We start from the raw sequence: 15,020 nt of genomic DNA, 5'->3' as shown, positions 1-15,020 counted from the left end.
CGGTACTGGATCTGTGGACTTTCCCCTGCACAGAAAAAAGAGACATTGATTTTTTAAAAAGCTACTGCTGCCCATTCTTCCCTGCTCTGTGGATAAATAGTGTAGTTCAATCTCCAGGGATCAAATAGGTCAACACCTTTCACAATTACTATATTCACAAGATTTTTAAAATTAATTAAAGTGTTGACAGCTATTAAATGATCTATTAATAAAATGAATTAAGCGATGGTATGATGCTTGGCTTATCCTATGTACATAATAGGCATTTTTTTTTAGTTAGTGCTTTATTATAAATAAAATACCTGCAACATAAACTGGAACTCTCTTCTTTCTGCTTCACACTGCTCTAACTGAAACCTAAACTCCTTTAATGCTGTCTCTCTGATTTGCGATTCCAGCATATTCCTCTGCTCCTTGTGATGCTCCAGAGTCTCCTTGATGCAGACAGTCTTGTTTTATTATTAAAACTCATAAGAAGTTACAAAATCCTATTTAAAAAAGTGTTACATATAATAATATCAAATCTACTGTGCCTCAAAGAACCATTTAATCCTTGCTGTCTAGTCTTACAGACATGTAGATCTGGGCTGAAAGTGTATTTAAAAAATCACTTCCATGACTAGCGTCCTACCCGTAGGCTTGCACGGATTGGGATTTAGCTTCTAGGCTACCCAAGACCTAGAACGCTTCATGTTACTTCTCAGAACTCCTTGAGGCTAGCACAGGAATGGAGTTGATTGGATTGGAAGAAAACATGTCCAACTGTTCTCAGCTCAATGTGAAGTCTTAAAAGGAGAAATAAAAGAGGAAAACGGGAATATCCAAGAATCTCCCCCCTTGTCTAAATACATGAAGATGGGCTCTAAAGGAGTGATCTGTTCTTTTTCTCTCTGTCATGTTTGTGGACAGTCACTTCTCATCAGGCATATCTACATTTGAGCTGGGAGGTATGATTTAGCTGAGCTGCCACCTGTGTTAACCCAGCTACACTGCTATTTTTAGCACACTAGCTTGAGACGACCTAGTGTCGGTATATCTACACAAGCTGGGACTTACAGCTCCAGTTCAAATGGAGATGTACCCTCTTGCATAGTTAGTGCAAGATGTCACCACAGGGCACAATAAAGTTGTTTGGGTGCCTTAATTTTGTTGTTGTTTTGGAATACAAATTAACGCAAAGACTTATCTGAAGAGCAGCATGCAACTGCAATATAAGAAGAAGCCTGACAATCTGTCTTGATGTACGAGGCATTTTTGCCAAATGGCAGAAAATTTTGGCACCAACAGTTCAGCACCACCTGCAGAAATGCTAGCTTAGACTAGGCACTGAAAGTCATCACTGTGTCACCCTGTTCTGAGTGTTTAGAACACCAGCAACTAACTGCAGCCCTATCTACACTAATGTTTCCACTGTAACCATCAGTGGAGCTTCTCTCCATTTCACACAGGCCATATACAAAATTTGTTTTTTTAAAAGTAGTAAGTTTGGAGACTTTTTTATATAAGAATCAGTGACTCAGGAGTTGTATATTGCTACAGTATAACCCTCAAAAGGAAGAAAGAGTGTACTTTTGTAAGTCTGTGCTGAAATATTTCACATTCTATGGAACATTGTCTGACTTTTTTCTTTTGTTCAGAAAAAAATTATTCATGCACAAATAAAAAGTCCAGACATTATTATGTCACTCCATTCATTACTTGTATTTAAACTTTATACCTGTATAACATTTTCCAGTTTAGTCCTCTCCTTCAGAAGTAACTCATATTCACTATTACAGGTCTTGAGGATGTTATCTTTCTCTTCTAAGTCACTTGTAAGTCTTTGCTGCTGTTCCTTCCAATTCTGCTGAGAAATATGAAACACTTTCTCGGTCTCAGCCAATTTCTGTTGAAGCTCTGCATTCATGCCTATTATTTAAAAGAGAAACATCGTCTGCTAAGTTAATTTTTTTTAAAGAAGGTAAAAGTAGTGTTAGCTCTACTATGTATTCAGATCCTTTAAGCATGTAACAGAAAAAAGGTTAGAATAGTAATGATTCTGGAGCTGTAGATTACTTTTGATATTATACTGCAGCAATAATATCAATAGTTTGCATTTCTGTAGCATCTTTCATAAGAGATCTCAAAATGCTTTACAGACTTTAATAAATTGAACCTCACAACATCCCTATGAATAGTTAAGAATTAACTCCATTTGTAAAATGGAGAGACTGAAACTTGGAGTGGTTAACTTCATATTTCCATATAGTTCGTTCCCCTTGCCCAACTGATTTCCATGTTTTGTTTTGGGTATCACTTGTACACAGATATCACTTTCTGTATCTCCTTCACTAGGTGTCTTTTTACTTGGCTTTCTTTCTTCAGCTTCAACTCCTGTCTTCACCTTAACTTCCTTCAGCCCAATTCAATATTGATAGTCTGCTAACAGATAAGAGCATCCTTCGACAAAAGCTCTACCAACTACTTCTCCCTTCTATATAGGTTATCCTGGTATCCATTACATACCATCTAGAAGCTAGGAACTCACCACATCTGCCGTCTGTCACATGTATAACTGTAACACTGCCCCGCCCAATACTCTAGTACTCTTCCTTTCAACCATGATTCATACTGATTTCTCCTGTCTCCAACTACTGTAATTCCCAGCTCTCTAAAGATCACTATGTCCAATAGGGGGAACACAGTCTCTGTATCCCCAAATCTCAATTAGTTTCTCATTTAGTTCAAAATCCAGTATACAATTAATTGAAGGTTCAATTCCCTTACCTAATCTCAACTCCCTTTTCTAACAATTCTATATACTCTCTGAATACCAGACTTCCTTCTGTCTCTTTCCCCAACCCCTCCAAATTGGGGGATCTCTCTCACTCACTGCCTTCCCATACTTGTGAACAGCCTCTCTATATTTCACTTGATTTTCTTCAAATCCCATTACAGGACCCAACTCTTCTACCCGACTAACTCTTAATCCTTTAAAAAAAAAAATAAAACAACAAATCCTAAATTATTCTGGGCTTCCTTGTTGCCCCATATGCAGCCTGACCTAACTTAGCCTCTTTAAAAATCCTCTTACTCTGCAGGAAACATTTAGACTCCAACTCTACAACTGCATGCAAGTGATTGGGCCCCTTTACACTGACCCAGAGCCTCACTGACTTCAGTGAAGATTCGCACTGGGGTATACATGTGCAGGAGCTATAGAAGATCCTGAAATATAAGTTAGACTGGACAGAAAAGGAATAAATTTTCCAAAGAAACTCTCTGTTGTTAAAGGAAGCTCAACCTCCATGACAGGAAATCCCATTCAGGATAGGATGGTATATTATAGAGTCAAGATTGTATGTATTTGTGTTTGTACCCCTGCCCTAAACTAAACTAAAGATGCTGCCAGTATGGTCTGTTGAAACCCGTGTTACTATTACTATTTTATGTATATGGTTGATCAGCTACAAAGTAGTGGTTCATTTTTCAGATGTGGATTTCATATTAAGCTAACTTTACATTATTTGAGTTTCTCATTTTACTTAATACACAGTGTGGTACTGAGAGGTAACTGAGCACAACTTTCAAATGCAGAGATCTTCACAAGTTCCTCCCTTCCACGATCATTTTCTCATTTCTTCTAAATTTTAAAAGTGCAAAAAAGAAAAAAGATTTTCTAAAATGGGTTACAGACAGGATAAACTAAGGGGAAAAAGATAATTAATGGCACAAACCAAAGGTTGCCAGAGGAGAAAGAAGAATCCACAGAAAAGACTGGAAGACTTAGGGTTGCCAACTTTCTAACCGCACAAAACCAAACACCCTTGCCCCACCCACTTCCCTAAGGCCTCTTCCCTTCTCAGAGTCCCCTCCCCCTGCTCACTCCATCCCCCCCACTCTGTTGCTCGCTCCCCACTACCCTCGCTCACTTTCACCAGGTTGGGGCAGGAGGTTGAGGTTGGGGGCGGGGGGGACTGTGAGGGCTCCCGCTGAGGATGCAGGCTTCAAGGTGGGGCCAGAAATGAGGGGTTCAGGGTGCAGGAGGGGGCTCAGGCTAGGGCAAGGGGTTGGGGCACGGGAGGGGGTGAGGGCTCTGGGTGGGACCATGGATGAGGGGTTTGGGGTGCAGGATGAGGCTCCAGGCTGGGACCAAGGAGTTCAGAGTGTGGGAGGGGGCTCCACGCTGAGGCAGGGGGTTGGAGTGTGGGCTCTGGGGTAGGACCGGGGATGAGGAATTTGGAGTACATGAGGGGGGCTCCGGGCTGGGGCCAAGAGTTTTGGTGTGCAGGAGCGGGTTCAGAACTGGAGTAATGTGTTGGAGCACAGGAGGGGATTCGGGGTATGGAGGGAGTTTAGGTGTGGAACAGGGCTCAGGGCTGGGTCAAAGGATTGGGAAAGGGGTGTAGGGCGCAGGTGGTGCTTACTTCAGGCAGCTCCTGGAAGCGTCAACATGTCCCTCAGCTCCTAGGTGGAGGTGCGGCCAGGTGGCTCTACACACTACCTCCGCCCACAGCTGCAGAGCTGGCACTCGGGGCAGGGTGCGGAGCCGCCCTGGCTGAACCTCTGCCTAGGAGCCAAGGCACATGTCACCATTTCTGGGGAGCCTTGATGAGCCAGGTATAGAGTCTGCCAGCCTTGTACCAACGCGACTTAACAGCCCGGTCAGCAGTGCTGGACGGAGCTGCCAAGGTCCGTTTTCGACAGGGTGTTCCGGTCAAAAACCAGACACCTGGCAACCCTAAGAAGACTGCAAGCTCATAGAGGGGCCCATCTAATAAAGCATTAAACCATTGAGACAAGGGCCATTAAGCAGCAAGCAATCAAGAAAAGACTGGAGAAGGCTCCAATCCACTGGGGAGAATGAACGTTCAGCCATAAACTGATAGAGAACAGAGAAGCAACATAATCCTGACTGGACTCTTTTCATCGGCTAATTAGTTCATTAAACCTAGAAATAGTCACAAAACAAGATTTTGACAGCTGGCACTTTAGGTAGATTGTGTCTTACAATGCTCAAATGATTAAATTGGAGATGCTGAAAAGCTGATAAAAGAATGCTATGATTAGTAGGTATAGGAAGGAACATAGAGAACTTCTCTATAAATAGGAAACTAACAACTAAGTCTTTAGCCTGCAGTGTTTAATGATGGCTTGCAAAAGAAACCACATTGAATTTGTGCCTTTTCCCCCCCACTTCTCCTTGCAATGTATACGGCACCCCTGAAAGCCAAAGGATTTTTAATTTCAAGGAAGTAGAAAAAAAAACAACTTGGCTGGTATTTCTAAGGTAATTGCCATGTCAAATCTAGTGTTCTTTCTTGGAAAGCTCAAAAATATGAATTAAGAGCATTCTAGCCCCTTAATTGAATGAGTGGGGTTGCTGAATCCTAAACACAGATATATTTTATCCTAACTATTTAAGCTAAAAAGGTGGTGTATTTTAACAATAACAAATCACTTCCCTTTTCAATCACAAACCTGCCAATTATCCACTCAGTCTTTCAGAGTATATTAGGCCATATAAAAGACAAGTAGAAAAAAAGCTTCATTAAAAACAACACCCACACACCACTCTCAAGTCCTCTTTCACACATGACAAGTAAAGAAAAAAAGCACAAACCCCAGTTTTTTTTTTAAACTTTGCATGTGACTGTAATGTAAGGAACGTTGCATGGAAGGAGAACAAAGAATGGGACAAAAAGAAGTTGAAAATGATGGCTGAGAGGCAGACAGTTGAGCAAAAGCAGCTTAAACTTCTTGCAGAAGTCAGAAGAAAGATTCAAAGAGGACAGTGTTATGTGATGCTTTGGGAAATCTATATACAGAGGATGTTTGATATTATGAACTCTGATATCTATATCAAATTACATTAATTAGATTAATTATGATTACAATTAATTAGATATTATGATATCTATATCAAATTACAAACTCCATTTTCATGGTACGGCTAGTCTGTGCTTTCTCTGCTGTTTTTTACCTCCATCTTTGGATGAAAGTCCAAGGGGTGGTTACACCAGGCTAAAAATGGAGCTAAGTCTCGATGATGATCCATTCAAATAGAGCAGTGGTTCTCAGCCAGGGGTCTGAGCCCCCTGGAGGGCTGTGAGCAGGCTTCGGGGGTCTGCCAAGCAGGGCCAGCATTAGACTCACTGGGGCTCAGGGTGGAAAGCTGAAGCCCCACTGCATGGGTCTGAAGCCCAGGGCCCTGAACCCCATCACTTGGGGTTGAAGCTGAAGCCTGAACAATGTAGCCTTGGGGGGGCCCCCTGTGACATGGGGCCCTGGGCAACTGCCCTATTTGCTACCTCTAACGTCGCCCCTGGCTTTTATATGCAGAAAAGCAGTTGTTGTGGCACAGGTGGGCCACGGAGTTTTTAAAGCATGTTGCAGGGGCCTAAGACAGAAAAAGGTTGAGAACCCCCGAAATAGAGCACTCTTAGGCAAAAAGATGGCTGTGATGGGGCATCTGCCCCACACTGGGCTCTAAGGGGTTAACAGAGCCCTAGAGAGGCTGCGCAGGAGGCAGCTAATAAGAGAAGGGCTGAAGGGAGCGCCCAATCAGGGCCATGCAGGCCCATATAAAAAGGGAACTGCAGGATAGAGGAAGGCAGTTCTCTGCAGGAAGCCCAAGGAGGAAGGACTGGGTCTCTGGAGGGCTGAAAGAACTGCCAGCCCCCTGGACAGAGCAGGGACTGGGGGAGCAAGAGACAGCTCCTAGCCAGTTGCTGGGGTTTGCAAGTGGAGACCCTGAGGTAAGGGCAAAGAGGATGCTGGGGCCACAAGGAGGTGGCCAGACAATTTGATGCAGTAGCCACTAAGGAAAGTGGCTGAACAGCGGACTGCAGGTCCCCCAAAATGGGGGGGGAAGCACAGCATGCGGCATAGCCGGAGGATTGTGTTGCTGAAGAGGATGCAGCGATCCTTAGAGAGATGTGGGTCCTAGAACAGGAGTGAGGGTGGTGAGGCACTACCTGAAGAGGGTGTGCTAACGTGCAGAGTTAATTCCCAAGACAGCCAGCAGGAGGTGCTAGAGTGGTGAATGCACCCCGTTAAAATGGTTATCGCCCAGAGTAAACTATTTTTTCAAGTCTGAACTCCAGGTGGGCTGGTAACAAGGAATGGATCACTTGCTGGGAGACTACGGTCATCTGATGAAGCTGATCAATGGGTCACCTGACAAAGGGGACAGGAGGTAATAAAAAAAAATCTCTTATCAGCCATTTCAAAGTGTGGGGAGAAGGAGATAATGATGCTGATGGCTAGTCTAGACTCCGTATTCCAGAAGAGAAGCCATGTGCAGGTGGGAAAGGGAGAGAGAGGATCCAGGACTCCTTAAAAGACTGACCTAATCCCAAACAACATCTCAAATGTGGTGAGGAAACTGAGGCAGGGAAATACAAAAAGGCATTTTATTGTTTTGTGTAGATATGTATATATTCTGTGCTATCTAAAGTAAAGAATGATTAGTTTTTGAATCTCTTACGATGTCTCTGTGTTGTGTGCTTCAACTATTAGGTGTCATTGGAGAAGTAAACTGTAACCTATGGTGCCCACAAAATTGGAGCTCTGGGAGTGTTTAAGGCACTGGGTGGCCCATGGAGGAGTCAGCACTAGTTCTGAGAGATTAGGGCAAGTGCACTGTGAGGTCCCACTTCCGTGAAGGGGTGACAACCTGTGCTCAGGAAGTATGCTATAGGCCACTCTGAAACCAGTCTGGAGCCTATTCAGGCTCAGGAACTCGCAACACACAGGCTTAGCATGGTGGGACTTAAACACTCTTCAAGTTGTTTACCTGGAGGAACTTTACTAGAACTGTAACACATTATCAGAGTTGCAGGGAAGAAAGAGAAGCAGTTATATCTCATTTCTAACTCTTCTATGAAAGTAGACTAGAGAAATGACCAGATGAGAAGTGACCAGGCATAGGCAAAGGTTTCTACAATAGAAATGGAGAAAAAAGGAAGAACTACAAGTTATATAAAATATACAAGATATAGTAACAACATAGATGTGAGGAGAAAAGAACAAAGGAGTCAAATACCACCAAGGATATGTACCTGAACAACAAGGACGATATTTGGAATTTGATTCTGATATAAAGGATAGACCAAGAGAAGAGTTGTTCGTGAGTGGGGAATGGAGAGCTGAAGGAGAGGAGATGGGAGGTTTAGTATGTTTGTCTTAATTTGGCAATGGGCTATCCAGGATAGTTTCACAAAGGGAGTTGGAGAGGAGGCTGGAAATATGAGGTAGAGCTAAAACCAACCCAACCCAGGGATGACTAGAAAACCAAATTAAGTCACTACATCTTTTGTCTACTTGACTCATAATACAGAGGTTCTGGACTAACAAACTTAGTCGCTGTTGGGTGTTTGACGTTTTTGAAACATACCTTGCAGCTGCTGAAATCGAGTGCTAGCTTCACATAACTTTTCCTCTGCAGAGTATCTTTCAAGACCAGCATCTTTTCTGGCAATGACAAGTTCATATTCCAGACTTTGTCGAATGGCCTCTCCTTTCTCAACTTCAGATCGCAACCTGGCAATCTGGCTTTCATAGTTGGACAGCTAGAAGAGGAATTAGTTTAAGAAACTATTAATGTATCTATCATTAATTATAATTATGTATTAACTTTTCAAAGAAACACTAATAAAGGGGGATTTTTTCCCCCCAGATCAGATTGGTAGTGACCATGGGGAGGAGGGGTAAAAGGAGGGCTTGTCTGTCTTTGCAGTGGGTGGGTGCAGGTCACTTACCAGAATTATCTGGGAATATCTCACTTAATCAATTCCCTGCCATTGCTGGGTCCTCAGGCATTGGTACACCTTTCTCCCTCCTATTCTCTCCCTGTAGCAAATAACAGTCTAGTCTCCTGTGGGCTGTAGTACTTTGGGCTAATTTCCATTGTTGGGTTTATTGTGTGGGTGGTGTTGGTGGCCTGTGATCTACAGGTCACACTAGATGATCTGCTGGTCCCTTCTAGAATCAGAGTTTATGGCCAGAAGATTTTAAAAGTTTCTAGATTTTTATTTTCATTTAAGTCAAAGACAAAAACACTCCTTGGCTTCACTGGTGCAGGGTTGGTCCCTAAGGGTATTGTAAACACTGAGGTTGGAGGTGAGATTAAAGAGTAAACCAATACTGAAATCAATCTAGTACAGCTAAATATGTCAGTGAAGATCTGACAGAATGGGCTGTATAAGCTCCCCAAGGGTCCTGGGTATGAACCTGTGTTGCTAGGCCATACTGAAACATGTGATGTAATGTCTTCACTGCTAGTTTTAGCTGTACTAGATTAATGCTCATGCGGGTATGCCATCACACCTTCAACTGCTGTGTAAACATACCCTAAGATATGGCAATGAACGTCAATGGATACTAGTCCAGACATCACAATCAAGGGGTTTTATTTATTTGTTTTAAAAATGAACTCATCCAATAACGTTTTGTAAAGCAAATATAAATACTAACATTCCTTTTCTTCTAAAAATCATGCAGAGTATCTGAAAAAAAAATCTGTAATTTTATAATATTGTTCTCTCCTCCCTTTAAATAAATGGCTGCAAATGAGGTAGACATTGCATCCAAGTGGCAGTTTGCAGGTGTATTTACTAGAGCTTTTGCATCAGCATTTTTTTCAGTTTGTTAAATGAGTATGCGGACAATAATCAGACTAATAACCACCCAGCAGCATAAATACTAATATATAATTAACTTGATCAACATTAAATAATCAAATGGAAACAACAATTTAACTCAGTCAGATGACAAATTAAAAAAAAAAGGGGGGGGGGCCCCACAGGGAAACACTTCAGAAAATCCTTTGGCCTGCAACTCACATAGGAATGTGCATTAATCCTTCCCTTCCCCCATGTCACCCACCAAATCCTATCAAACTAATGGTTTTGTGGGGTGCCAAGAAAGTAATCAATTTCAGACTGGGGGAGGGTAGGGGCAAATTCTGGAGTCCCAGGGTCCTCCTGGAAAATGCCATCAGCAGCTCCCTCTTTTACAACAAAAAGGTTCCAGCAACTATGTAGGCTTGCCAACTTTCTACTCACACAGAACCGAATTGCCTTGCCTTGCTCTTTCTGAGGCCCCGCCCCTCACTCACTCCATCCCCCCTTCCTCTGTCACTCGCTCTCCCCACCCTTGTGCACTTGCTCATTTTTACCAGGCTGGGTCAGGAGGTTGGGATGTGGGAGGGGGTGAGAGCTCTGGAGCAGGGGCAGGGCCAGGGATGAGGGGTTTGGGTTGTAGGAGGGGGCTCCAGGCTGGGGCTGAGGTATTCAGCGTGCGGAGGGGGCTCTGGGCTGGCGCAGGGGCAGGGGGTTGGGGCACGGGAGGGAGGAGTGAGGGCTCTGGGGTAGGGCAGGGGATGAGGGGTTTGGAGTGCAGGAGGGTGCTCCGTGCTGGGACTGAGGTGTATGGAGGACGGGAGGGGGAATCAGGTCTGGGGCAGGGGTGCAGGAGGGGGTCAGGGGTGCAGGCTCCAGGCAGTGCTTACCTCAAGCAGCTCCTGGAAGCAGCGGCATGCCCCTCCGGCTCCTATGTGGAGGCGTGGCCAGGCAGCTCTGTGCGCTACCCCGTCTACAGGCGCTGCCCCCGCAGCTCCCACTGACCACGGTTCTCAGAGCTGCAGAGCCGGCGCCTGGGGTGGGTGCAGCGTCCAGAGCCGCCGACTGCCCCTGCACATAGGAGTTGGAGGGGGGACATGCTGTTGCTTCCATGAGCCGCACAGAGTCATAGCAGGCTGTGCTACCGACCCGGCCCCAGGCGTCTCAGTCAAAAACCGGACACCTGGCAATCCTACAACTATTGCAGTACATCACAGGGAAAGGAGCAGTCTCTGAGGTAAGAAAGTCTTAGGCCTTTGGGAGCTTCATAGTCATTGTGACCTACACCTTAAACAGTTCATCACTGTAACCGCCCATACAACTTCCTTGGAATTCCTTTCATACTGAGATATTTTGTGTGTGTAAAAAAAAAAAAAAAAAGTTTGGGAGGCAGGGGATATACTTATGAACCCTGGAGAAATTTCACAAGTATTTCCCACCATTCCTAACACCACTTCACCTATACTAGCATTAGCAACATTGGAAATCCCAAAATAGATGGGTTGCTAGCCATCACCAAGGTTTTCAAAAAAGTAGCACAAACTTCTGAGCAAAGCTAGTCAACCAACAGACCACTGGCAGCTGCTAACAGGTTTACTGGGATTCCCTACATTCCAACCATTTTGGGGGCTGAACTAAGTCATAGCAATAGTGGGACACTTAGAAAATGGTTTTAGTGTAGACGGGTCCAAAGTTGATTACCACTTTTTCTATACTCTCTGTCAAGCTTACTTTTAATATACATGCTTTATACTGCTAAGCTTGATGTTCAAGTCCACTTTAATAGATTTTTTTTAAATCTTCTCTTGATTTCTCTAGTGTTCCTTTATTTCAATACTTAGATTGTAAAACATTTTTCAAGCATAAGACTTTAAGATACGATAAAAGTGAAATCAGTCTGAAAGGAAATATTCATTAAACAACAGATGCAAGTGAGTTAACAATATTCTTCTATACATTTTATTAAAATATTAGTTATGTGGAATTTCAAAATTACACAAGCTGAGCAGCTGAAAGCATTTTAAGGTGTGTCCAATTTGGACGTTTTGGTTTTTGCACCAACTTAATTTACAAGTTACAATTGACTTCCAGATGGATTAAAAACATAACCTGCATTCAAATCCTCATGGCCTGTAAAATAAAAAATAGCTCATTAAGATGACTGACTTGAGTTGTATCTTGTAATCATGTACACTATTAGGCAATCCCAGTCATTGAATTATTAATGGAGGCAGCAATCCTCTACCAGGAAAGTGACACTTCGTTTGATGCCACTTATTACTAACCATAACAGCTGTTGTCAGAGCTGTTATTAAATAAAGTGAGACATTCCATACAGGGTTGGTGGATATAGGTAAACAACAATTTCCTCTGATTCCAGTAAGGGTTTTCTTCAGGATGCATTTTCATACAAAACGACAATTCATGTAGTCAGCATTTCATTCCATTGTGATTATTTTGTTGCCCAGGTGCTTCTAATTTCACCAGGTTGCACTGATCTGGCCAAAGCCTTATCTACAGTAGATAATCGTACCATTTAAACTTGAAACAGAGGGTTGGCACTGGGAGCAAGCTGAAAGGTTTCAGGCTTTCCACACCAATCAGCATCACCCTGCTTTAGGTGTACATGTTTTCTGGGTGCATGGCTCAAACCTCATATGTTTCAGCATCACGCTCCATCAGGTCTCCACAATTCACTTTGCTTGAACTACCAGCAAAGCACAAAACAAAGCAGATCAACAATACCACACAGCAAGGGGGACTGAGGAGGAGAAAGGAGTGATCCCTTACTAGTTAAATAAGATTTCCTCACTTACATGTCAGTACTGCAATAAACTCCATGTGTGTAAGCCCCTGAACACATACACACACATACACACACACACAAAAGTCCTCTGAAATCAGTGAGGTTCCATGTCAGCACATGCAGAATCAGGATCAAATGTTCAAGAGGCAGGAAGTGGGCACTACTACGTAATGTCCCTTGGCGCTTTTTTTTTTTTTTTTTTTTTTAAAACAAGTCCATGAAGTCTCTAAAGTACAGGCTGTAGTGCTTAGAGTATTTTAAATATTGATTTTTTTTCTAGTATTAAAAACTTACATCTTGGTTATGTTTAGTGGTTATGTCCAGTTTTTCTTTTTTGGCTTGATGAAGTTTCCTTCTCAGATCTTCAGTAACATCCAGCTCTGACTGACTACTATTTTGCAGTAGCCTCATCTCACTCTGGATATAGTGTAGGCTGCAAAACAGAAGTATATTTTAACTATCATTGCTTCCCTGATTATATCAATCTTCATTGTTACTGATTCGATTAAATGTTAGGACACTGCAAAGACATAAACCCTACCATTTAAAAAGATGTCTAGCAGATCTCCATTATTTTGTCTCCCTGAGATTCAAACTTATTTTTTTGTTTACCATACAATACTATATCACCAACTACAAAATGTTGGTTACATCATACTACACCACACATTTGCAACCATCATTCCCTTCTGTGGTTCTTCCTTTTAAGGGCGGGGAGGGGTATTTTGCATACTTGCATTCCCACAAAAAAGATACAGGTTTAAGGTGCAATCTTGGTACATTGTGAATACTCAACTCCCTGTTACTTCTGTGGAAATGAAGATCATTAAGCACAGAGCAGGATCAAGAGCTTAGTGACTAAGGCTTTATCTACACACTGTACCAATTTAACTAAAATCAGTTTAGAAATGGATTTTAACTAAACTGGTTTAGAAACTCATTCCATTAAATCTGTACAATTTCCTCATGTGGCAATCTAGACACTGATTTTAACTTTTAAATCAGTTTAAAACTGACAGTTAAATAGGTATGGCTTTTGTATATACACACTGTCTTGTCTATAGTTAACTGCTCCCACAAAAAAGATAAAATAACCAAGACAAATAAAATACACTTTAAATGGAAATAAGGCCATAGCACATATGAAAAAAAATTGTTTCCCCCAAAGTGACTTTAGGGTTGCCAGGTGTCCGATTTTTTACCGGAACACCCAATCGAAAAGGGACCCTGGTTCCTCCAGTTGCCACCGCGGACCAAACTGTTAAAAGTCTAGTCAGCAGCGCAACAGAGGCCCAGGGATAAGGCAGCCTCCCTGCCTTCCCTAGTTCCACATGGCTCCTGAAAGTGGCAGCCAGGTCCTTGCAGCCCCTAGGTGCATAGGTGGCCAGGGAGGCGCTGCGCGCTGCCCCTGCCCTGAGTGCCAGCTCCGCAGCTCCCATTGGCCACGAACTGCAACCAATGGGAGCTGTGGGGGCAGCACCTGCAGGCGTGAGGGCAGCAGGCGGCACCTCCCTGGCTGCCCATGTACCTAGGAGCCGCAAGGACCTGGTAGCCGCTTCTGGGACCCAGCACCCCCACCCCCTGCCCCAGCCCAGAGTCTCGTCCTGCACCTAAACTCCCTGCTGGAGCCCAGACCCCCCCCAACCCCAGCCCTGAGTCCCCTTTTGTACTCCAAACCCCTCATCCCCGGCCCAACCCGAGCCCACACCCCTAGCTGAAACCCTCACCCGCCCCCACATCCCAACCCCCTGCCCCAACCCAGAACCCCCTCCTGCACCCCAAACTCCTCAGCCCCACCCCAAAGCCCACACCCCCAGCAAGAGCCCACCCCCTCCCACCCTCCGTCTCAGCCTGGAGCCATCTCCCACACCCTGAACCCCTCATTTCTGGCCCCTCCTAACCCCTCTGGCAGGTTATCTAAAGTGCTTATATACGAATGCACAAAGCCTTGGAAACAAGTAGGGAGAACTGGAGGTCCTGGTGATGTCAAGGAATTATGACGTGATTGGAATAACAGAGACTTGGTGGGATAACTCACATGACTGGAGTACTGTCATGGATGGTTATAAACTGTTCAGGAAGGAGAGGCAGGGCAGAAAAGGTGGGGGAGTAGCACTGTATGTAAGGGAGCAGTATGACTGCTCAGAGCTCCGGTACGAAACTGCAGAAAAACCTGAGTGTCTCTGGATTAAGTTTAGAAGTGTGAGCAACAAGACTGATGTAGTGGTGGGAGTCTGCTATAGACCACCGGACCAGGGGGATGAGGTGGATGAGGCTTTCTTCCGGCAGCTCGCAGAAGCTACTAAATCGCATGCCCTGGTTCTCATGGGTGACTTTAATTTTCCTGATATCTGCTGGGAGAGCAATACAGCAGTGCATAGACAATCCAGGAAGTTTTGGGAAGGCATAGGGGACAATTTCCTGGTGCAAGTGCTAGAGGAGCCAACTGGGGGGAGCTTTTCTTGACCTGCTGCTCACAAACTGGGAAGAATTAGTGGGGGAAACAAAAGTGGATGGGAATCTGGGAGGCAGTGACCGTGAGTTGGTTGAGTTCAGGATCCTGACACAGGGAAGAAAGGTAAGCAGCAGGATACGGACCCTGGACTTCAGGA

At 44.0% G+C, this 15,020-nt stretch overlaps 1 protein-coding gene across 2 annotated transcripts in view; it reads right to left on the bottom strand.

The window, feature by feature from the left end:
• CCDC171 (coiled-coil domain containing 171) overlaps positions 1–15,020 on the bottom strand; it is a 235,024-nt gene that overhangs the window by 204,498 nt on the left and 15,506 nt on the right. For both annotated transcript variants that reach the window (XM_073345441.1, XM_073345440.1), the window contains exons 4-6: positions 12,703–12,841; positions 8,378–8,552; positions 1,718–1,908 (exon numbers count right to left, since the gene is read on the bottom strand). In XM_073345441.1, the coding sequence (XP_073201542.1) occupies positions 1,718–1,908; positions 8,378–8,552; positions 12,703–12,841 (505 nt within the window). The remainder of the gene's footprint in view (positions 1–1,717; positions 1,909–8,377; positions 8,553–12,702; positions 12,842–15,020) is intronic.

Source organism: Lepidochelys kempii, chromosome 5 (genome assembly GCF_965140285.1).
Source record: "Lepidochelys kempii isolate rLepKem1 chromosome 5, rLepKem1.hap1, whole genome shotgun sequence".
Taxonomy (NCBI): Eukaryota; Metazoa; Chordata; order Testudines; family Cheloniidae; genus Lepidochelys; species Lepidochelys kempii.
This window is presented reverse-complemented; position numbering and strand designations above follow the sequence as displayed.